General features: G+C 38.7%; 1 protein-coding gene across 5 annotated transcripts; it reads left to right on the forward strand.

The window, feature by feature from the left end:
• Positions 1-1,251: 1,251 nt before the first annotated feature.
• Positions 1,252-24,727, forward strand: ZNF146 (zinc finger protein 146). 5 transcript variants are annotated; one of them, XM_027079043.1, is made up of 4 exons: positions 1,252-1,520; positions 3,227-3,275; positions 11,881-12,118; positions 21,638-24,727. In XM_027079043.1, the coding sequence occupies exon 4, from the start codon at positions 22,419-22,421 to the stop codon at positions 23,295-23,297; it is 879 nt and encodes a 292-aa protein (XP_026934844.1). In that variant the 5' UTR covers positions 1,252-1,520; positions 3,227-3,275; positions 11,881-12,118; positions 21,638-22,418; the 3' UTR covers positions 23,298-24,727. The 5 variants fall into 5 exon arrangements, with proteins under 5 accessions (XP_026934844.1, XP_026934845.1, XP_026934843.1 ...); XM_027079042.1 differs by lacking the exon at positions 1,252-1,520 and adding an exon at positions 1,548-1,695; XM_027079041.1 differs by lacking the exon at positions 1,252-1,520 and adding an exon at positions 1,848-2,083.
• Positions 24,728-24,979: the final 252 nt, after the last annotated feature.

A 24,979-nucleotide genomic window follows, 5' to 3' on the forward strand; every position in this document is an offset into this window, starting at 1 on the left:
CCATGGCAAACACTGGACACCAGTTCACTTGGGGGTGGGTGGTGGTGTGTGTCTTTGTTAGGCAAGAAGTTTCAGAAGAAGGAAGGAAAAGCACGTGTTAAAAAAAAAAAGCCCCAAATGGGGTCATGTGCCCCCATAACAGCAAACAAGACAATTCCAGTTTCAATCTCTCTCAAGAAAATGTGCTCCTAAATAAAAACTCAACAAACAAACAAACAAAAGAAAATGTGCTCTTTAAACAATCAATCTGAAATTTCCTGATTAGCACTAGTGAGGTAATCTGCATGATAAGACCCCTGCCATTCCCTTCCCCTAAAAGATGTCCCGGCCTAAAACAATCCTTTCTTTTCTTTTGCTAATAACTTCCTTGCACCACTTCCCTACTGCCTATAAAAACCTTCCATTTTGTCCAACTCCTTGGAGTATCTCTCTACTTGGTAGATGGGATGCTGGCTGATTCATGAATTGTTGAATAAAGCCAATTAATCTTCACATTTATTTGGCTAAATTTTTTTTTAACACACATCACGAATAATAAGAAGGGTTTCAGGGAAAGAAGAAAAACTGATACACGGAGAACTTGGCTTTTGGATGTTCAATAATAATTCTTTTCTTCTCTTCTCAATACGTCTCTTGGAGAAGAGTCAAGGAAAAGCAATCATGACGGACCAGGGCATTTTTAAAGGGTCATCGCCCGACCCTCCCACACAGGGGAGGGAGAGCAGAGAAGACTGGACATCATGCCCAATTTCGGTGTTACAGGGAAAGGCTGAGGTTATCACTGTCCAGGGCCAAAATCTGTCAGAGTACTGGAGTCAGAGGCACCTCACACCCACACACTTGGTGCTGAACAAATGGTCAATGTCACACAAACACATATCCACTCTTAGGACACACAATGAAACACGATCATAGACACCACCAAAGCTTTATACACAGCCACAATCTCACACCCACTAAGGCACACACAGTCGCACAATCTACTCACCACCATGACACACAAAGACACATTCAGAATTGTGCATTTTCAGCCCGCTCACGCCAGCGCGCAAAAACCCAAGGCTCTCTGGACACGCCCTGTCCCCGCCCCGGACTCCCAGACCCCTCACCTTCTGCCTCCCCGTGGTCGCGTCCGGGGCCCTGCGAAGCTAACGACCTCGCCACGACGTCAACAGAGACGTAACGCTGGGCCGCTGTGGACTCTGGGAAATGTAGTCCAGAGCCAGACCAGCTACAGAGAAGATGGCGTCTTCATACCTCAGAGTACGGGCTTGGCCCGTTTGACGCTGCCCTCGGAAGGCTTCAAAGACGGGGTGGGGTTCCGGCTCCAAACCTTCCACCAGGCTTGAGCTGATCTTCCTCCAAGGCAAAAGTACTCACCCTGAGAGCATCATAATCACAGGAAGAGGCCGCCAAGTTCGCGTGGGAAAGACAGACGGAGAGACATAGAATGTCGACCAGCAAAGCCTTAAGGGAAATGTAGTCCAAGGCCGGAAAATCGGCGTTGCTGTAGATAGAAGGTAATCAGATACCAGCCTGCGCTTGGCCGCGGTGACCGTGCGGGCCGCATCGCGGAGATTTCTGGGAGTGCTCACTCGGCCTCGGAGTGCGCAGGCGCAGCGCACCGAGTGGACATTTTGGTCTTTGTCCGCGGGTCAGTCCGGCCCCTGGATCCACGTGGCGCGAAAATAGGAGGTGGGATGTGGGTGTCTTGGGCCGATGGGGTCTGGGAGGTTGAAGAGAAGGATTCTAGATATATTGGGGTGCGGCGCGAGGGTGGGGAGTGGGTTTAAGAGCTTCTGGCCTACATGTAGGGTGGGGGTGGGGGCCTCTGAGGAGGGTTCGAGCGTGCATGACCCTGAGTTTGACCGCAAGTTTGATCGGATGTTTGAGATTGAGGGAGAAACTGAGGGTGCAGCATTGTGTATGGTTGTTTCTAAGAGAGAGAGATGTAGGAAACCAGCATTGAGAAAATAACATCCGAGCGGCACTTCCCGTGTCGAAAGTGCTGATAATAACGGTGCCGTCTTCCTGGAACATCTAATTTACTTGAAGATTTGAAGGGTGATATAAAAGCTAAGTGGTAAATACTTTTTAAATGGACTTTTGTATAAAAGCGCGTTTGTTTTTAATTGGGGTAGAATGCAAATCACCGTGTTTTTTTTTTTTTTTAACAAAAATATTTCAAAGGAAATTTTTGTTATGGGGAGCCTGCTTCAAACGGTCTCAAATATTCTGATCTTTGGGGTACTTTAATAGGTCTTCTGTTAATTTAGAGTAAATATCAGTCTTACATGTTGAGAAGCAGTGTCAAATAGTGCAGAAGGCCGAGGACTGGGGAGTCAAGGGTTTGGGGTTCTAGGTTCGGCACGGTTATCCTCGTTCTTTGAAAAAAACTTAGTTCTTTCAGTGTTTATACATGAGTCTGGACTAGTAGTTGTCCTAACTCCTAAATGCGTGGAGGTGTTCCCAGGTTGTATGGATTTTGTGAAGTAACGAAAAAGTAAGGAATCCACCTTCAGTTATCCTTCACGTGATTGTAAATAATTGGGGACCAAATCAATATCTACAAATCAGTAGCCTTCAAATAGACAAACCACAGCCAGTTAGAAGGTATAATAGAAGAAAACCATTATTTACAAGAACAGTTTTTTAAAAATTGAGGAATAAATTTAAGAACTGTGCAAAACTATTGGAAAAGAACTTTAAAATACTGCTAAAGGGCATAACATAAGAGAACAAATATACAGTGTTTTTCAATAGGAAGACGTCTTAAAAAAGTGTGTGCAAATTTAATTTAAGTAAATTTATTAATTTAATGTTATCCCAATAAAAGTATCCAGTTTTTTTTTTGGACCTAGGTAAGCTGATTCTGCACTTCATATGGAAAAATAGACAAGCTAGAATAGCTAGTAAAACTCTGAAAAAGGAAAGCAGTTGGGGTGTGGGGAGGTGGGAGCCCAACAGTAACATTTTACTTTTTTTTTTGCTACTCCCCTGGGCTTTTGTGATGTTAGTTACCCAACCAGGTATTGAACAGGCACCCTCAGCAGTGAAAGCGCAGAGTCCTAACCACTGGGCCACCAGGGAATTCCCCCAACAGTAACATTTTAAATCCTCAGAAATTAAAATAGTATTGGTATTAGCAGGAAACAGGCCTATGAAGGGCAATTGAGCAGTATGTATAATAACTACAAATGTATTTTCTTTTTGACTTATTTTACAGATGGAAATTCATTCTTCAAATGTACCTGAATTTACATGAAGTTGTACAGGTACAAGGTTGTTCATTGCAGCAGTGTTTCACATAGGAAAAGATTAGAAACAATTCATGCCCATCAGTAGGAGATTGGTTCAATAAAATTATGATGTATGTATACAACAGAATAATTTGCAGCTCTATAAAAGAATGAGGAGGAAGCTTTCTGTATACTGACACTGAAATAACTCCAGAAATATATTAAGTGAAAAATGTAAGATGCAGAATATATGGTATGCTTCATTTAGAGTAAGAAAGGGGAGAGATAAGAATATATACTTGTATTTGTTTCCTTTAAGAAACAACATCCACAAGAAACTAGTAAGAGTGGCTACCTCTGTTGGGGGTAGAGGTACTGGCATAGATAGGACAAGGGCAAATAGCTTTCTATGTTTTGTTTTGTTTTTTTTCCCCTAACTATATGAATTTAGTATATATTCAAAAGTCAAAGTACTTTTTTTTTAAAAGTAGGCCATAGAACCAGACTCTTTCCTCTGCCACTTTGTACCTTGGTGACCTTAGACAGGTAATCCCTTGTGCCTCAGGTTCTCATCCAGTATTATAGAGAAAATAATAGTATCTGATTCACGGAGTAGTTGTGTAGATGGAGGAGTTCTAAAAAATAGTGCCTTATTACTTAGTAGTACTGGATAAACTTTAAGTAGTACTATTGTTACTATCTACAGAATAATACTTCCTCAGAAATAATGCCATTTGCAACAAGGTGGATGGACCTGGAGATTATCATACTAAGTGAGGTTAAGTCAGACAGAGAAAGACAAATATATGATAGGCAGAATCTTTAAAAAATGATACAAATGAACTTATTTGCAAAGCAAACACTCAGAATGAATTTATGGTTGCCAGAGGGAAAGAGTGTGTGTGTGTGTGGGGGTAGATTGGGAATTGGATTGACATGTACACAGTACTATATTTAAAATAGATAACCAACAAGGACCTACTGTATAGCACAGGGAACTCAGATCAATATAATAACCTAAATGGGAAAAGAATTTGAAAAAGAGTGGATACTTGCATGGGTGTAACTAAATCACTTTGCCATACACCTGTAACTAGCACATTGTTAATCAACTATATTCCAATATAAAATAAAAATTTTTAGAAAATTCAGAAAGGGACAAAAAATTTCCTCAGAAACAGTACATTCATTCTTACTGTTTCTGGTAAAATTTTCTGAAAGATTCAGATATGCAGATGCTCTTTTTTAATTTCAATGTTTAAGCTTTTTTTTTACATTTTCTTTTGTAATGGGAATGAGGAAGTTAGAGTTCTTTGTTCAGGTTACATTCATCCTTAGAAATTCATCACTGCCTCCTTCATGAGATTTGTTCTTTGATTTCTATGATGGTTACTTTCTCATGGTTCTAATTCAGAGCCTCTGATGATGTTCTTTAAAAATCCTAATTGTGACCTGTTTTGGGTCAGACTACATCAGAGGTGATCTTCAAATTGCATAACATCAGGACAGAAATATATGACTGGTCCACCATTAGTGATTGTATTTTCCCCTTTATGACCAAAGTGTAATCTGTATGGTTTCATAATTTGGCACGGTACAAATGTCCATTCCTCATCAATCATTTAATGAATGGTTTTAACACCAATAAATAATCCTTAGCTGAATCAATAATTTCTTCAAGGTTGCAAAGTGATTTTCTAGTTTTTTCATTTCTTTTACATTTATTTGATTGCTACCTCAAATTGTGACAAATTTATCCTGACTTTTTCTTTAAGCATCATTTTAAAGTTGTGCTCTAATAACTGCAGCTAGTTTTCTTTTTGATAGTCATATTGTCACAGTTTTAGTCAGTGGACATTCCTTCATGCTAACTCCAGTCTCATTTTAACTTGCCCCCATTTAACTTTGAAAGCGATCTTGCACTCCAGGCCCATCTTGTTCCTTCCCTCCCAGACTTGGAATTAGCTATTTCTTCAAGGAGCTCTGGTTCCTTTTACTGGAGAGTGGTATTGGAGACCAAGATCTGGGTGCTGAATGTTCGTTCTCCCCCCCATCCCCTCCCTCCCCTCCCCTCCCCTCTTTCAGCTTCACTGGCTTCATTGCTGTGTGTGGGCTTTTTCCAGTTGCTGAGAGCGGGGGCCACTCCTCGCCGTGGTGCGCGGGCCTCCCATCGTGGTGACCTCTCCTGTTGCAGAGCAGGGGCTCCAGGCGCGCGGACCTCAGTAGTTGTGGCGTGTGGGCTCAGCAGTTGTGGCTTGTGGCCTCCAGAGTGCAGGCTCAGTAGCTATGGCGCACAGGCCCAGCCTCTGTGCGGCATATGGGATCCTCCCGTACGAGGGATCGAACCCATGTCCCCTGCACTGGCGGGCAGACCCAGGGAAGCTCCTGGATGTTATTTTATTGCTGCAGAGGTAATTGTTTCAAGGCCATTTCAGAGATGGAACTAGAAAACCCATTTTGAAAAATCATGAGTTCATATTAGTATTTATAATTCAGTTTAAATGGTTCAGTATTTTTACCTCATACTTAGCTCCTAATTGTTTTTTTTTCCCCCGGTACGCGGGCCTCTCACTGCTGTGGCCTCTCCCGTTGCGGAGCACAGGCTCCGGACGCGCAGGCTCAGCGGCCATGGCTCCTGGGCCCAGCTGCTCCGCGGCATGTGGGATCCTCCCGGACTGGGGCACGAACCCGTGTCCCCTGCATCGGCAGGCGGACTCAACCACTGTGCCACCAGGGAAGCCCCTAATTGTATTTTATAGTAAAAATTTTGGAACAGGTTAATATAAGTATAGAATTATTTGCTTTATCCTCCACTATAAAAAAAATGGTTTCAAAAATAACAATGTTGATAGTAGTAACCATAAACATATTGTATCATGTGAAAATTTTCTTTGTAGCTGTTTTTGTCCTTAGAATGCATCCCAGGAAAGATGTGTAGTCAAAGTTCTCTGTTCTAAAGTCATTTGAAATAAATCCTTTCTTTGAGGAATTATGTTACCAAGTTAATGTACAGCTGAGTTCATTTGTTTCAGTTTGTTTTCAAGTTCAGGGATTGCTTTTTCAAAAAATCAATTTCATCATGTAAAAAGTAAATAATGCATTTCGGTGATTCAACAAAAACTGTATCTCATAGAGATATCTCATTCTGCTCCCCCGCATCACATTCTTCTCTGTCCCAATTAAATATAGTTTCTTGTTTTTTTGTTTCTTTATCCTTCAAGTAGATTTTTTTTGTTTGTTGGGCCATTAGTGTATGTTTATTCTTCCCTCCTATCCCCCACTGTCCTTACATAAAAGATGTACTATGTACATCTGTGTTCCTCACTTTCTTCACTTAACAATACATCCTGGAGATATCCTTTATTAATCATTATATATATATTTTTCTTTTTAACTGCCTTATAAATAAGATGCCATTGTGTGCATGTACCGTAGTTGATTCTGCTCTTGAACATTTGGGTTGTTTCCAGTCTTTTGCTGTTACTGCAGTAATGAGTAATTTTTCATCTGTGTCATTTTGTACTTATGCAAGATTATCTCTAAAGTAGATTGCTACAAGTAGAATTGCACATAGGGCTAAGTACTTTCATTTCCATTAGCAATCTACAAGAACACCTTTCCTCCTAGAACCTTATCACAATGTAGAGTTGCATTTTTTTTTTTGCCAAAGGAATGAGTGAAAATTGGTATCTCAGTGTAGGTTTAATTTACATCTCTATTATGGGTGAGGTTGAGTATCTTCCATATGTTTAAGGGCCACATGTACTTATCTGGGAACTCTGTTCATATCCTTTTTCTCCTTTTACTATGGGGTGTCTCTTTCTTCTAGGAGCTGTTAAATTACATTAGAAAGGTTAGCCCTATGTGAAATGAGTTGGAGTTATTTTTCCAAGTTTTAAATTTGTGTTTTGATATTGTTCACATTGGTTTGTTTTTTTAAACCATGTGGAATCAGGAAGTTTTTATTTTTATGTAATAGATTTATCAGTCTTTCCATTTATGGTCATAGAAAGCCTTTCCCACTCCAAGTTTCACCTATACTTTCAAATCCTTAAAAGATTATAATTTCTATGGGTTTTCATATCCTCGTGTATGATATTTAGGTTTGCATCCAGGTTTATGTTTTTCCAATAGGCTACCCAGTTCTTCCAACACCATTTATTAAAAGGCCTTAACTCTACTATTTTAAGATTCCATTTTGATCATATACTAAATTCTCGTGTTTCTGGTCTATTTCTGGACTTTATATTCTCATCCATCTTCCAGCCTATATTCGTGTACCAATATTTATCTTTTTGGTATGGATGCTTTATAATTTTGTTTTAATATCTATTATAGCTATTCTTTTATTGCTTGTTTTTTTTCAGTTTCCTAATTCTTGTTTATTTTTCTGTGTAAACTTTAAAATCAGCTTGTCTGGTTCTAGAAAAAAACTTACTGATATTGCATTAAATTTTGTAAAATAATTTAGCAGAAGGGACATTAGATCTTTATAATGTTAAATATTCTTGTCTATGTACATGATATGTGTTGTATATATTCCAGTTTACTTTTGGGTCTTCTAGAGTGGTTTTTTGTTTGTTTGCGGTAAGCAGGCCTCTCACTGTCGTGGCCTCTCCCGTTGCGGAGCACAGACTCGAGACGCGCAGGCTCAGCGGCCATGGCTCATGGGCCTAGCCGCTCCGCGGCATGTGGCATCTTCCCAGACCGGGGCACGAACTCGTGTCCCCTGCATCGGCAGGCGGACTCTCAACCACTGTGCCACCAGGGAAGCCCTAGAGTGTTTTAACATTTTCTTCATATAGGTTTTAGACACTTTTTACTAAGTTTATTTCTAAGTACTTTATTTTTTATATTGCTGTTATGAATGGAGTCATTGTGCTATATATAAAGCTTGTTGGTTTCTTTTTTATATATATAAATTTATTTATTTATTTTTGGCTGTGTTGGGTCTTCGTTACTGTTTGCGGGCTTTCTGTAGTTGCGGTGATGGGGGCTACTCTTCGTTGCGGTGCGCGGGCTTCTCATTGTGGTGGCTTCTCTTGTTGCGGAGCATGGCCTCTAGGTGCATGGGCTTCAATAGTTGAGGCACGCAGGCTCTGGAGCGCAGGCTCAGTAGTTGTGCACGGGCTTAGTTTCTCCGTGGCATGTGGGATCTTCCCGGACCAGGGTTCAAACCCGTGTCCCCTGCATTGGCAGGCGGATTCTTAACCACTGCACCACTAGGGAAGTCCCAAAGTTTGTTGATTTCTATAAGTTAATTTTATTCCCTGCTTAATTTACAGAATTATTGTTTATAGTTATATTTTTAAATGAGGCAGTGGGCATCCTTATCTTTATTTAGAGTTTAATAATAGAAATGCCTTCAATATTTTTGCATTAGATAAGATGCTGGCTTTCATGGTCAGATATAGATTATGATTACCTATATATATATAAATTACCCATGCTGCCTGGGTCTCTGGGGATGTGAGTAGAAACAAAACGTTTAAGGCTGAGACCACTGTTATGCCTCAGATACAACAACCAGGAAAGATCACATTAATCAAGGAAATAAAAATCCCTCTAAACTCTCTGATAGCTGCAGTCTTAAAAAAAGTCAAATATAACAAAAATAAGATGTCCACTGCTATTTTCTTTCCATTTCCTCCTTTTGGGTGACCATTTCTTAAATCAGTTTCTCCATTTATCTTTTGTGTTCTTTTTATAGCTTTGCTTGCTTCTTAAAGTTTTTATGTCTTTTTTAAAAAATTAATTTTGTTACATTGTGTTTCATTTTTTATCTACTTGTGGCAGTATTTTCAGGTGAGTTTAACTGTTGGAAAATTATGGTGTTCATTGCCACTGTTTTCTTTAAAGCATCCTTGTATGGACACAGACAAAATATTTTGTGTTTCTCATGTTTGTATGAGGTAGATATTCATAGACAAGTACCAGGAAAAAGGAAACATAGTAGCATTCTATACTTCAAAGCTCATGTGCTTCTTCTAGTGTATAAAAGCAGAGGGCTTCCACACCTTCTCTGGCTAGATGACCATAGCCTGGTTGAGGCCGACTTTTATCTCCATCTCTCTGTTTCCCATAAATCTTCATAGTACTTGCCTTTCAGGATGATGCATTTGCTTTTTTTTTTTTTTTTTAAATGCGGTACCCGCGCCTCTCATTGTTGTGGCCTCTCCTGTTGCGGAGCACAGACTCCGGACGCGCAGGCTCAGTGGCCATGGCTCACGGGCATAGCTGCTCCGCGGCATGTGGGATCTTCCCGGACCGGGGCACGAACCCGTGTCCCTTGCATCGGCAGGCGGACTCTCAACCACTGCACCACCAGGGAAGCCCTGCTTTGTATTTTTTAATATATAAATTTATTTATTATTTTATTTTTGGCTGTGTTGGGTCTTCGTTGCTGTGCATGGGCTTTCTCTAGTTGTGGCGAGCGGGGGCTACTCTTTGTTGTGGTGCACAGGCTTCTCACTATGGTGGCTTCTCTTGTTGCGGAGCAAGGGCTCTAGGCGCAGGGGCTTCAGTAGTTGTGGCGAGCGGGCTCTAGAGCACAGGCTCAGTAGTTGTGGCGCATGGGCTTAGTTGCTCCGCAGCATGTGGGATCTTCCCGGACCAGGGCTCGAACCCATATCCCCTGCATTGTCAGGAGGATTCTCAACCACTGCACCACCAGGGAAGCCCCCAAGTACTTTTTAAGCCTGCTCTTTCTGTTTCCCCTGCAGTCTCTTTCTGTTTAATCTAGGTCTTGCTTTCATTAGTTCCGTCTTAGGGTAAGGTCTACTCGTTCTGTAAGGAAATACTAGCTGCAGATTTCTGAACTATTTAAGTCCTGAGAATCTCCCTCAGCGTTTTGAGTTCTTCCTGGCTTCTTTGTAACTTCTTTAGGCCTCCTGTTTGGCTTTCCCTTTGGCAGAGGTACATGGAGTTTGGGGGTTTGTCTTTTCTTTTGTGGCTAGTTTCGTTCATAATTAGACTTCATTACAACAGTTCTCACTCAGGGTGAATCCCTCATTCTGAGAATGAATATTTGCTAGTTATTTCTGAGATCTGTTACCTCAAAGACTTCTCGCCATTATCTAGTCTTTCTTGCTACACCTATTACACTATTGTGGTTCCTGTACCACTTCGGCTATTTTGGGTTTTTGGTCCGCACTTACAAATAATTTAGAGTTAACATAAATTCTCTCTACTAGTTTCACTACAGATGTAGTGTATGGATTAGCTTCTTGCCCCCTTGTTCCACCCTCCCCATTACCCCATTATTTTTGATGTTTTATATGGTTTTCAGGAAAAGTATTTGAAAGATTGAAACTAAACAGCCACCATGCTCCTGTGAAACCTTTCCTTGTGTCCTTGACCTTTGGTGTTCCTAGGATTCCATCCTTGACCATCTTCACGGACTGTGTATGTTCTCTATAAGCAGTCACAGTAGTATTCCACCTGTCTTCAACAGCAGTGATATTCTGACAACTGACAAATTCCCATTTCCATTCTAGGCTGTTCTGAGCTCCTAATTTATATATGCAGTTGTGTAATGGATATACTTGCCTGCATGATCCTCAGAAACTTGACACTCTGAATGTCCAGAAGATCAAATTTGATCTCCTTTTGCAGGCTGTTTCTAGGCAACTCGCTCTCTCATGTTTATCTCTGTGTACATTACTGTTTAAAGCAGGCTCTAAGCCTTCCATCTGCCACACCCCAGTACAAGCTGGTGACCAAGCTTTTTCAACACATAGTAGATAGAGTGTATAAGTAGTAACTTAGGATTTTGCTTTTTTTTTTAATGATTTCAACTTTACAGAAAAGTTGCATGTACCTTTTCTAGAGAAGGGTATATGTGCAGAAAAGTCCCATATACCCTTTACCGAAATTCACCAATCATTTACTTTTTTATTGCTTTATTTTTCCTTCTCTTATTCTCCAAATATGTGTGTACATTTTTCTTCTGAACTATTTGAGACTAAGTTGTATACATGCTTCCTTTATCTGCAAATACTTCAGCATAAATTTTCTAAGAACAAGGACATTCTTATACATAACCATGGTACAGTAATCAAAATCAGAAAATGTAATGCCAATACTATTGTTTAATTCAAAATCCATATTCAAATTTTGTCCATTGTCCCAATAATGTTCTTAAAAACGTTTTTTTGAATGTGTGGATGAACATATATTTACAGGACATTTTTAGTATATAGTTTCTTTCAGAGGATATTGCTAACAAAGTAAATATTAGGACTCCAGGAAAACTTCAGTTTTTTATTCCTGAATACTGTCAAGAACAACTTTATCCATGTGGCTTAGTTATGTTAGGTGTATGTTGTTATAGTCATAGATATGAGTATTGAATTTCATCCAGGAATAAGGGCCACAGTTAAAATCCACTTAGGAGCCTACATAGGAATGTGGTGCTAGAGAACAGTAGCAGCCATGTAAGGTATGAACAGCTTTTCCTATGTAGGTCAAATTTTCAAAATACATTCCCTCTTTCTTCCTCCATTTCTGGATGTGTGGAGCCTTAAAAGGTTGAGTGAGTGTATGGCTTTGAAATTCAGGACCCAAATAGTCCCTTTGCTCATATAGTTGTGTGTGCTTTAATTTCTAAGACAAAAAGTCATTACTTTGTTCTTTTTCACAGGGTCGCTTCCTTGTGCATTCCTGGAGACTGCACCTTCCTCATCCTTCAGAAGGCCAGGAGGTCCCAGGGCTCAGCCTGAGTTCTAGGACAGAACTTTGGCTCCAGCATTAACATTCTAGTGCTGTGTCATTTCCCCAATAGCAGGTTATAAGCTGGCCAAGCTGTATGTGATCCTCTGTTGAAGCAAGAAGACGAACTGTGGATGGTGGAGAAAGAAGTGTAAAGGAAATTTGTCCAGGTGAGTGCATCACAACCAGGCAGGTCACAGTTGTTCAGTCGGCATTGCCACCTCTGAAATGCTTTTAAGGATGTTTTCTTACAGGCCCTAGTCTTAGAATATCACTTGATATGAATTCTTTAGAAACCTGAAAGATATTTCCAGTCATTTTTTCTTTTAGTAGTCTACTCCTTTAATCAGATGCTAGAGGACCAGGTTCCCCTCTTACCTTTATTCTGCATGTCAGCACTTCGCACGTCATTTGTACTGCCTCTGTGTCATTGTTCTCTCTTTCATGATGCCCTCAGTCTCATATCCCCTGATGTGTATAGACTCCTTTGTGCATTCTTTTATATGTCTTAAGTCTTTATATATTATCTGATATTTAGGTTCCTTTTTATTACTTACCAATTTCTCTAATTCTTTTAGTGGTTAAATGCCTCAGCATTATATTTTACATCTGTAATCACACTTCCTGTTGTCTTCTTATCCAGCGCCCCCATTATACATCAACAAACTCCTGCCTCACTCCCTTCTGCCCCCATGTACCTCTTTCAGAAGTTTTTGCCTTAGAAGTCAATTCTGCCTGTCTGCTGTGTGTGTGTGTGTGTATGGATGTATGAGTCTGTATTTGTTTTTTAATGTAATACGTGAATTTGTAAAAATTTTTGAACATCAGGTATACAGTGAAAAAGTCTGCTGTTCTGACCCTGAGTCCTGTAATTCTTTTTCAAAGATGCAGTCACTTTTAAGAGTTTCACATGTATCCTTCTTGAGGTAGTCTACGAATAAACCAGTCTATATTATGTATCTGTGCTGCAAATATGAATATATATAAGCCCTCAGTTTTCCTTTTCATGTAAATGGTGGTATGTATTCTATTGTGTACATAGTTTTCTTTTTTTCTGTATCAACATTTAATTTGTTTAACCTGTCTCGTACTAATGGACATTTAGGTTGTTTCCAGGCTTATGCAATTGAAGATGTAAGTGCATATACTTGTTTATATTGCTTTGCAGAGATGTGCAGATATAGTTACATCATAATTTACTCTAAGTGGAAGTGCTGGGTCAAAGTTATGTTTTTTTATAGATTTGATAGAAATAGGCACATTGTTCTCAAGAGAAGTAAACCAATTTACATTTCTACCAACGTAGTATATTCGTATATTCAATAAGTATTTACTGAATGATTTGAATTTGGCACCAGTTCAGTTACTAGGGAAATGTCAGTGATCAAAGCAGTAAAAAATTCTTCTCTCTTTTTTTTTTTTTTTTGGGCGGTACGCAGGCCTCTCACTGTTGTGGCCTCTCCCGTTGCGGAGCACAGGCTCTGGACGCACAGGCTCAGCGGCCATGGCTTACGGGCCTAGCCGCTCCGTGGCATGTGGGATCTTCCCGGACCGGGGCACGAACCCGTGTCCCCTGCATCGGCAGGCGGACTCTCAACCACTGCGCCACCAGAGAAGCCCAAAAATTCCTCCCTCCTGAGGCCTATATTCAAATTGGGGAAAACAGACTATGAATAAATAGGTAAAAGATATATTCTGTCAGTTGGTGGTGAGTCCTGTGCAGAAGAGTAAAGCAAGGAAAACTGGCATAGAGAGGGCAAGCTGGGGGGTTATGATTTTAAAGAAGTTGGTCAAGGAAAGGTCTCATTAAGAGGATGGCATTTAAGAGTATGAGAGTGGGACGTGCAGTATTTGGTGGAAGAGCATTCGGCCAAAAGGAACAAAATCTTAAAAACCCTGAGGCTGAAGCGTGCTGTTCAAGAAATAATGATCAGGGCAGTGGGCTGGAGCAGAGTGAACAAAGGAAATAAGAATAGATTTGGTTAGGTTAACAGGCCAAATCATAGACTTTGGCCTTTATTCTGAGTGATTTTGGGAGACCATCAAAGGGTTTTGAGGTAAATCACCAAATTGTATGAAGCCAGTAGTCAAGCAGTAAATATTGTTAAATACCATAATTCATTTATCCCTTGTGGCTCAAGCCACCATTAGATGCTTTGCAAGTTGGCAAGGTATCAAAGCTGAGTGTATTCAAGTTTGCTGACATATGGAGGAAGAGTTACTCTACTCCTCTCTGCTTAATAACCATTCTCTAAACATTGGTTCTTCTCTCCTTGTCAGACAGAACTGCTTTCCTTTTTTTTTTCCCCCCTGCTCCTCCCAGGCATGTGAACCTGAAGGAATTCTGGGTTCTTTTTTTTTTTTTTTAATATTTATTATTTATTTGGCTGTGCCAGTTCTTAGTTGTGGCTCACCGGCTCCTTAGTTGCAGCTCGTGTCCTCCTTAGTTGCAGCACTGCTCGTGAGCTCCTTAGTTGGCAGCTTGCCGGCTCTTTAGTTGTGGCATGTGAACTCTTAGTTGCGGCATGCATGTGGGATCTAGTTCCCTGACCAGGGATCGAACCCAGGCCCCCTGCGTTGGGAGCTTGGAGTCTTAACTACTGCACCACCAGGGACGACCCAGAGCTGCTTTCCTTTAAAAGCCTGTTAGGATAATTGAGATTGTAATATGCTCTACTACCCAAAAAAAATACTCTAATAAAAATGAAATATTTGGGGAAAAAAGCAGGGGGGTTTGAGGTGAGGAGTGAAAAGATCAGAATTACGGTTTGGCTGCTATAAAGAAAACATGGTAGAGGGGATTAATGGGAGGCTATTGCAGTAGGTAGTAATTGTACTTAGTGACACACAGTCAGATTCTTAAGATATTTTAAAGGAACAGCTGACAAGATTGACTTATTTTATGTTGGTTATGAGAGAAAGAGGAGTTGTTGATGACTCTTTAACTAGAAGAGGATGAGTTACCATTTACTGAAATAGGAAGACTTCAGGAATTTTGGGAGATCAAGAGTTTTCTTTTGGACTCGTTAATTGTGACATATCTACTGGTCCATCATCTAAGTGCATATTCAGGTAGACAGTTGGATGCACAAGTCAGGAATTTAGGGAGATAGAAACTTGTGATGACTTCTGTTTTGCTGTACTAATAAGCTGCTTTATTCAGTGATGGTGTCTCTGCATTTCCTTGCTCAGTCTTAACTTTTCTTACCACCCAGGGATGCCAGAGTGTCCACCAAGTCTCCTGCATCCAGCCTACATTCCTGGATTCTGTTGTTAGAAACAAGGAGGTAGTGATAATGGCCCTTGAAGCTGTGCCTTTTGTTTTTGGAGAGCATTGTGCATGAGAGCTCTTCGTAAAAACAGCAATGGCAGCTGCCCACTCATATCCTTTCTCATAAGACATTAGAATTATAGCTACTTCCTACTCTTATCAACAATGCAGTTTTCCCTTTTTTTTTTCCTCTTTATCTTTCTCCTTCACAGGCATAAAGTGAGCAGAGATGTCTTTTTCGTTTTAGAAGAAAGCATCTATTTATGTTATGTTTGAGTCCCTCCTCTAGGAATTCTCTCCCACTTCAGCTTGATTGGTGCTTTGATGGCCTGAGATGTTGCTTTTTTCTGTCTTAAGTGTTTCCTTATCTTTTGAGCCCTCCCCCCCCATCCTCTTACTGGAGGTGGCTTCTGGAACTTTGTATTCTGCCTTTCCTCCTTCCCTTTATAAACTGATCCCTAGAAAGTGACTCATTCGTTCTGAAGTTAGAAGTAACTCTTTCTATAAATATCAATTTTTATTTTGGCACCTCCAGGCTTTTTGTCTTGCCCACCATGATTTTACCTGTTTACGGGATAAACAACTGTCCAATTGACTTCGTTTTCATTGTGTCAGACCGTGAAATCATTAATATCCTACCCAAATTAGAGATTTCAGCTCATTATTTCAGGTCCAGATGTTACTTCAAACCATTTTCAAATTAGGTCTGGATTATTTCTTTTCTTATGGTCCTTGTGATATGGTCAGTCAAACCTTTTAAAAGATATACTTTGCTCTAATCAAGAGAGGGCATATTAACCATGTGAATATAAATGTGAACATATTTCCTTTCTATAAAATTATTTGAATCTTGGCCTTTGATTATGAAATACCCTACCTATTTAGTTCCTGCTTATTTAAACCTGTTACTTCCTCTTCTTTTGATCTCCCCTCTGATTGTCCATCCTGCTTCACATTTTCCACAGAAATTCAAAAGTCCTTAGTAAATACCATCTTAAGTGTTTTTTTTTTTTTTTTTTTTTATGTCTGGATATCTTATGAACTTGTTGAAAGGAAGGCCCATGTTTTATATTTTCTGTTTGCAGTTTTGATTACACATGTGGTAACTTGTTAAATAATCTGAATTATTATTGTGGAAGATTTGTTTTTTTAATCAATTCTTAACATCTTCAAACACCATAAAACACTGAAAGAAGAGTACAGTGATCTCCTCTATACCCACCACACAGATTCAATAGTTAGTATTTTGCCATGTTTGATGTATCTGTATTCCAGTGCATGTGTATTGTGTGCACTACAGCACACAAACAGCATGACATTTCACTCCTAAAAAATTAAGTAAGCATTTTCTAAAAATACTGGCATCCCTCTATATAACAAAAATACCGTTACCACACGTTAGATGATTAGTCATAATGTGCTAATATTGTGTAATAGTCCATATTCAGATTCCCCAGTTATCTCCAAAATACTTTCTGTAGGTTTTTTTTTTTTCTTTTTGGCCTCTTCGAGCCTTGTGGGTTCTCAGTTCTCTGACCAGGGATTGAACCCAGGCCACAGCAGTGAAAGCGCCAGATCCTAACCACGAGACGACCAGGGAGCTCCCTCTATAGCTTTTTTTTAAATACCAGAATCCAGTCAACGTTTAAACTTTGGGTTTTGTTGTTGTCTTTTTAGTCTTTAAACTCTAAACTGTCCTCCCCTCCTTTTTTCCCCCTTGGTAATGCCCCCTATATTTAAAAAATACTTGCTATCAGCCATCCAAAGAAAAGAGTGGAGCTGTTACTGCAATCCAGCATCTCAGATTATAGTTAGCATGCTAAGACTTAGCTACATACAAATTTGGGTTTAAAAATATTTCATATGAAACACTTATTTTAAGAAAAGTGAATGTGATTGTGATTAGTAGTTAAGGGAAAGATGTTTAGAAGTAAGAGACAAGATTGGAAAAGTCTTTTTAAGAGCATGTTACTGGAGCTGCTTCCAGGAGGTTCTGTGAATTCTAAGAAGTGTAAAAAATAGGAGGGGATCAGGCTAAGCCAAAGGATATAAGGAACATAATATGTGTAATTGTGACTCACTGATTGCATATTTAACATGCTTGGCAGGCTTTTCCTCAGGGCCTCTGAACTTACTTAACTACTGCTTAGAATGCTCTTCCTCCAGATCACTCTTTCTTCCTTCATGTCTTGAATCTTCCTTCTCAGAGGCCTCTTCATCTGAAATTGAAACTCTATCCCTTCCCTAATTTTACCCCATATCACTTAAAACTTGTTAACAAACCATCTCCTTCATTTGGTTATTATTTGTCTCTGTCCACTAGAATATAAACTTGATGGGTGCAGAAAATTTTGTCTGTTTTATTCAGTACTGTTTATCCCTGGAGCTTAGAACTGTGCCAGGCACATAGTAGGAAAGAAGAAGGTATTTGTGGAATGAATAAAGAGAAATGTTTTGAGCATCAGGTTCTCAAAGTTTTTTGGTCTTAGGAACTCTTCACATTTTTTTTTCTTTTTCTTACATAACAGCTTTATTAAGATATAATTCAGCTAACCAGATCTACCCTTTTAGGGTATACAGTTCAGTAGTTTTTCATATATTCACAAAGTCATGCAGTCATCACCATTATCACATTTTCATCACCACAGAAGGAAACCCAGTACCCAATAGCAATAAAATTTACAGTCCTAAAACTTGAGGACCCGCAAAGAGCTTTGGTTTATTATGTGGACTTTTGTGATGTTTACTTTATTTAACAAAAAATTGAAACTTTTAGAAACATTTATTAATTAAAAAAAAAACCATTACATATAAACTTACATTGTTTCTTAATAAAAATAACAATTTTCCAAAATAAAAAAATTTAGTGAGAAGAGTGGCATTGTTTTGCATGTTTGTAAATATCTTTATTGTCTGATTTAATAGGAGATAGCAGAATCTGCTATTGTAACCTGTTGTTTTGGTTGAAGTATATTAAAAAATTGTGGCTTCACACAGATGCAGTTAGAAAAGGGAGAAGTATTTTAGTAGCCTTTTCAGATAATTGTAAATATTCTTTGGTACTATACCAACACTTGACAAGTGATCATTTTTTTTAAGATTAGCCATAATGTGAAATTTGAAACACATTTCTTGTTCTCTTACGTAAAATCCATTGGTTTGTCTTAAACTTTGAATGGATCTCTTACCCATGCATGATTTTGTAATATGTGTTTGTCTGTTGAATTATGGAGATCTTTAAAACGTTGATGTATCTCACTATACAATATCAAAACATCACAGTTTGTTAACATCACCAGTCTCATTAGAAAAGTTTTTTTTTTTTTTTTTTTTTTGGCGGTATGCAGGCCTCTCACTGTTGTGGCCTCTCCCACTGCGGAGCACAGGCTCCGGACGCGCAGGCTCAGCGGCCATGGCTCACGGGCCCAGCCGCTCCGCGGCATGTGGGATCTTCCCAAACCGGGACACGAACCCGTGTCCCCTGCATTGGCAGGCGGACTCTCAACCACTGCACCACCAGGGAAGCCCAGGAAAGTTTTTTAAGTATTGAGAAGCTATCAGTCTCATGGTGGAGGATTTGTGGTTTTCCAAAATTCTAATTTTTGTTTGAAAACTTGAATTCTATCATTGGCAACATATACTGTCAGTTGTTTTCCTTGAGATGATGTCTTACTTTGTTCTGTCTGAAGGAAGTTCCTGGCAAACAATACCCAAGGCTTAATAACCATAGTTTGTAAGGCATTTATTAATTTATTTAAAGCACATTAGTGGTGCTCCATAAAATAAAGTAAAAAATGGTGCTTCATGAGAAAAGTGGCTAGGTTTAGCTCACAACTTAGATGATTTGCCCAAGTGCTTTTCCTTGCTTGGTTTCCTATATTTAGCACAGACTCCCTTGGACTTTCTTCAGAATAGTTCAAAGCCCTCTCAATACTTGTTTCTACATGGTCAGATGCATTGGGAAATCTCCTTCCATTTTTCCCCTTAGAGATATTACTTTTAGAATTTTTGTCGGCCTGCTTCAGTCTAGACTGGCTGTACTCTGACTTGATAGTCAGCTCTTACCTTATAGCTTTTCATCACCATTATCATAGAAATTTTTTTCACTTTTTCCCCTATTCATCCCCTCTTTTTTGGATTCTATATCTGTTGTCTTCTCTACTAATTTTGATGGAACACATCTTCTAGTACCATCCTGGGAGAAAAGGTGCATTTTTGGGCATTTGCATATCTGATAAATGGATTTATTTGACTGTCTTATTAGATTGATAGGCTAAGCTTAAAATTTTTCTCTCAGAATTTTCTCTCTAGCTTCCTGTCTTTCTGTTGGGAAATTTTATTCTGATTCCTTTTTCTTTGAATGATATATGTTCTTTTTTCTGAGAGCATTTATGGCCTCTTTTCTGTTTTGAAATGTCACAGTGATGTGTCTAGGTATGCATCTTTATTATTCATTGTGTGGGGTACCAAGTGGGCCTTTTAAGAATTCTAGAGAGGACTTCCCTGGAGGTCCAGTGGTTGAGACTCCTCACTTCCACTGCAGGGCACAGAGGTTCGATATTTGGTCGGGGAACTAAGATCCTACATTCTGCGTGGTGTGGCCAAAAAAAAAAGGAAAGAAAGAAAAGAGGGGAAAAAAGAAGTCTCTAGAGGGAATTCCCTGGCATTCCAGTGGTTAGGATTCAGCGTTTTCACTGCTGGGGGCCGGGTTGGATGCCTGGTTTTAGGGAACTAAGATCCTGCAAGCTGAGGCGTGCCCGCCCAAAAAAACAAACAAAACTTCTACTAGGAAATCACACTTGTCACCTGTGCTCATATTAACAGTATGACCCCTCTGTGCTTAGGAGACTCTGTTATTGGTGAATGGTAATACAGTCTACTTTACCACCTTCCCCCTCACCACCCCCTCAACCCCAGTCTTAATTTGTAAGGGAACTTTTTCTTTCTGCTTCTTGCTTACAGAATCCTGTTATTGTTTCACTGATAAAATATCTTCTCATAACTGATTGGTTTTTAGGGTTTTGTTGTTTGCTGTGCCTTACCTTTATTTCCTTTGACTTTCTTTTTTCTCTCAATGTTGATCTGTCATGTTAGTGGGGTTCCTCTAATGTGTGTGGAACACTGGCTGCACAGTCATACTTAAGAATGATTCACTAAAACGTAAGCTCTTTCATACCTGGGTGCTTCTAGTCATCTGGTAGGCTTTAGTGGGTGAAAAATAGAATGCCTCATGGACTCAGGGTCTCCTCCTGCAGAAGCGTTATACTGCCTTACTCTCATGAACTCAGGTGTGGCCAGGTAGTCCGTTTCAGCAAAAAAAAAAAAAAAAGAGTACAAGCAACAAGTATCATCTTAGATGGTGGGCATCCTGTTTAAGTTTTTCACTGGCCTTTCAGTTTGTCCAGAAAAAGGTCCTTTCATATCCTGCTCACAGGTTGCCAACAATTTTTGGCATCAGCTGCATAATGGAACTGGAGGTTTCACCATATTACATATAGATCCTGTTGATTTCAGTATAGCACCTGTCATCTCATTTGTTGAGTGTCCCTGAGACTAGAGCTACTCTGATTAAATTTCTGCAAAGAATAACTTCCATTTCTTACAGAGGAGTGGTCCTTTGTCCTCCTAACTGACAGTAGAGGTCCAGCTGCAACTCACACCTTTTTTTTTTTAACCCAGCAACAATCCTTCATTCCTTCTTTTGAGATACTTGATTTCCCTTCATTTCCTGAATCTTTCTGATATTTTGTGGCACAAATTGGCTTGCTTGACATTGGCATCCTCTTCTGGAATACCTTTATGTTATTCGAACTTCCTCAGCTCTTCTGTGTGTTGAAAATCTTCCATGTACTTTATGTTATCAAAAATTTTGTTAATACCTGTGTGTATTGATGTCTCCTATCATATTCTTTTTTCTTATGAGTTTGTACCATTTTCCCTTTTCTTGTCATTTTAATGGAGTTTTAGAAGGAAGCAGTTGATTTTTCCTTTTTCCATTTCTTAGGAATCCCAGGTAGACTTTCTTAATTTTATGTGGTCACCTCTTTATCCTGTTTGTTAATTTCTCATTTTTTGTTACATTCAATTTGCTGGGTTATGAAATAAGAAAGATTATTTTTAAAGAATAATCTAAGCTTTATGTACATATGAATGTTAATTTTCAACCAGGGGTCCTCTATAAAGGTTTCCTTCTCAAAATTTAGTTGGAGACATTGGTCATGAGGATTCTTTCATACTGTTGAGGTGGGCTACCCGAGTTCATCCCCAAAAGCACAATCTGAAATTTTATTACTAGTAATGGGAAAATTCATAATGATGATAACATAAAGCTAACATTTATTGAGTGCTTACCATGTGCCAGCCACAGTTCTAAGCACATTGACTCCTTTAAATGATGATTCTTTGTACTCCATTTTAGAAGAAGCCTGAGAAGATGATGAGCAGATAGAGAGGCAACAAGACTTGGGAGGCAAGTTGCATCCAGCTCCAGTAAAGTACAGACTGAGGAAAAAAGCAGTGAATATAAGAAAATTGGAAAAATACTTCCTCTGATCTCAAACCTTATATCTTTTAAGGCAACACCTTTTTCAACTTAACCCAGAAAGAGTTTGAAACACAATTTAGACTTAGTTGTGTAGGAAAGAATCATCAGTTAGTTTGGAAATCCTGCCACAGCTTACTCCTTGTGGTAATAACCCCCTTTAGGTATAAATCAGTGTGGAAATGCCTTCATTTAAAAAATTTTGAACCCCATATGATATCAGAGCATTCATACTGGAGAGAAAACCTATGAATTTACTGAATGTGGTAAAACTTTCACTCACATGTTGCACCTCATAAATGTAGAAGTCAGGCTGGAGAGAAACCCTGTGCTTCTAAGGAATATTGAAAAGCCTTTAGCTAGATAACAAATCTCATTGAGTAGAAGAAAATTCATACTGGAGAGAAACCAGTGAATGTAACAAAACTTCATTTGAGTATTAGAAAATTTAGAGTTGAAGAGAAAGCTTTGAAGGTACTAAGTATGATAAAGTTTTCTCTTGAACCTTGTCTCTTACTCTGCATTTGAAAGGTCATACACAGAGAAGCCCTACAAATGTAAGAAATGTGGAAATACCTTCAGCTAAAAGCAAATTCTCATTCATCAAAAAATTCATACTGGAGAGAAATCTTGTGAATGTGGGAAAGCTTCCATTCAGATGTCACACCTCAGTCAGCAGAGAATTTGTAGTGGGGAAAACCCCTTTGCCTGTAAGGTATGTGGGAAAGTCTTCAGCCACAAATCAACTCTCACTGAGCATGAGCATTTTCATAATAGAGAGAAACCTTTTGAATGTAATGAATGTGGAAAAGCATTCAGCCAAAAGCAGTATGTTATTAAACATCAAAATACCCATACTGGAGAGAAGCTTTTTGAATGTAATGAATGTGGAAAATCCTTCAGCCAGAAGGAAAACCTTCTTACCCATCAGAAAATTCACACTGGAGAGAAACCTTTTGAGTGTAAGGATTGTGGGAAAGCTTTCATTCAGAAGTCGAACCTCATCAGACACCAGAGAACTCACACAGGAGAGAAGCCCTTTGTATGTAAGGAGTGTGGGAAAACTTTCAGTGGCAAATCAAACCTTACTGAGCATGAGAAAATTCATATTGGAGAGAAACCCTTTAAATGTAGTGAATGTGGAACAGCTTTTGGTCAGAAGAAGTACCTCATAAAACATCAAAATATTCACACTGGAGAGAAACCCTATGAATGTAATGAATGTGGAAAAGCCTTCTCTCAGCGAACGTCACTTATTGTACATGTGAGAATTCATTCAGGTGATAAGCCTTATGAATGCAATGTATGTGGAAAAGCCTTCTCTCAAAGTTCATCTCTTACGGTGCATGTGAGAAGCCATACAGGTGAGAAACCCTATGGTTGTAATGAGTGTGGGAAAGCTTTCTCTCAATTCTCAACCCTTGCTCTACATTTGAGAATACACACAGGTAAGAAGCCTTATCAATGTAGTGAATGTGGGAAAGCTTTCAGCCAGAAATCACACCATATTAGACACCAGAAAATTCATACTCATTAAAAACCTGTGGATATCATGAAAGGTGTTCATCAGGAATTTACATCTCATAACGTATCAGAAATAATCATTCTGAAGGAAAGCATCACAAATGAGAGAAACAAAAGCTAAAAACTTAAAGGATACCAGAGAATTCATCCTGAAGAGAAAGACATTTGTATGATAATATCCAGCAAAAAAAAAAAAAAAAACATACAGCACAGGTAATGCTGAAACTTTAGATGCATTTCCACTAAAATTGGGAATGGAAAACATGTTTAACATTGCCGTTTGCATGGATCTGGAGATCTTCACCAATGTAAAAAAAAAAAAAAAAAGGTTGCAAGTATTAGAAAGGAAGAGACCTTTATGGTATTGATCTAGCAGAACAGAAGAGATTCTGGAAACACCTATGCATTTATTAGAATTTATAATATAGAAATGGCATCAGGAGATGAGAATATAATGGGACTATTTAAAAAATGATTTGGAGGTAATTTGTTCTCCAAGGGACAAAAAAAAAAAAAAAAACTATACACAAAGGTAAGATCCAGGGGGGTTAGGTTAAAAATAGTAATATGAAAAAGCTATATACTAAAATGGTTATGACCTTGGGAGTTGGGAAACATTCCTTATAGCAAATTGAAAAACACCTAGCAATTCTAGTCTGAGTTTGTATGCTCAGGAAATGTGTACCAGGCTATTTACTCTGGCATGATATGTAGTAGTCATAAATTGGAAACAACTTAAATGCCCATCAGCAACAAAATGGAAAGTACTTATGATGGAATACTGTATATCTGTAAAATGTAATAAATGAGATCTATATGTATTACAGAGAAAGATCTCAAAAATCACGTTGAGGGGGAAAGATAAAGTTGCAGAATGACATATATTACGATGACAGTTTTGTAAATTTGAATAATACTTCCCTCAAAATTTCAGTGCTATATATTGGTAATGGATACATATATGTATGTATGTTTTTTAAATGTTTTTGAAATGGTTTGGAAGGATACAGACCAAACTCTTGATAGTGGTTGCCTGTGAAGAGTGGAGAAGGGAAGGGAATGCGTGTGGGAGAGGGGGGGATTGGATTGGTTAGAGGGGACTTCAGTTTTATATATAAACGTCCATTTCTCTTTAAAAAAAAAAAGACTGCAAGAAAATATATTGAAATACTGGTTAATTCTGGATTGTGGTATATGGATATCTTGTCTTATTTTTTGTACTTTTCTGTATTTTTAAATTTTCTCAAAATTAACAAGAATGGGGGTGAGGATGGGAACACTGTACCTATAGAAATCATGTTCTAATGGATTCATTCGCAATCAGCTACTAAACTTTTTATAGAAAATATTTCTAAAATTTTATCGATGAGTGGATGGACTTGCTCTCTATGTAGTATGAAATTATCTATTTTATTAAAATTAAAAATGACAGCATAATCCAAATCTGTTTTAATTTATTTTTACATGATATAGTGTACACTATATGGTCTACACGTTTCTAACACTTTTGTGACATCATTTGAGCTTAGGAATTTTTAAGAACATTTAGTTTAAATAAGGATACACACACAGACTTCATACAATTTGTGTTTTTCAGATAAACTGACTTTGGAATGACCATTTTCCTGTCCTGTAAATTTCCATGGGAACAGCATATGCATTAAAAGTAAAGGTTTTGATTATTTCTTTCTTCTT

This window comes from Aethalodelphis obliquidens, unplaced genomic scaffold, assembly GCF_003676395.1.
Source record: "Aethalodelphis obliquidens isolate GAN/ISIS:26980383/991018 unplaced genomic scaffold, ASM367639v1 scaffold43, whole genome shotgun sequence".
Lineage (NCBI taxonomy): Eukaryota > Metazoa > Chordata > Mammalia > Artiodactyla > Delphinidae > Aethalodelphis > Aethalodelphis obliquidens.

Bases quoted from the DNA above. Each gene is read 5' to 3' on its own strand.
- ZNF146 (XM_027079043.1), top strand. From the start codon at position 22,419: ATGTCACACCTCAGTCAGCAGAGAATTTGTAGTGGGGAAAACCCCTTT.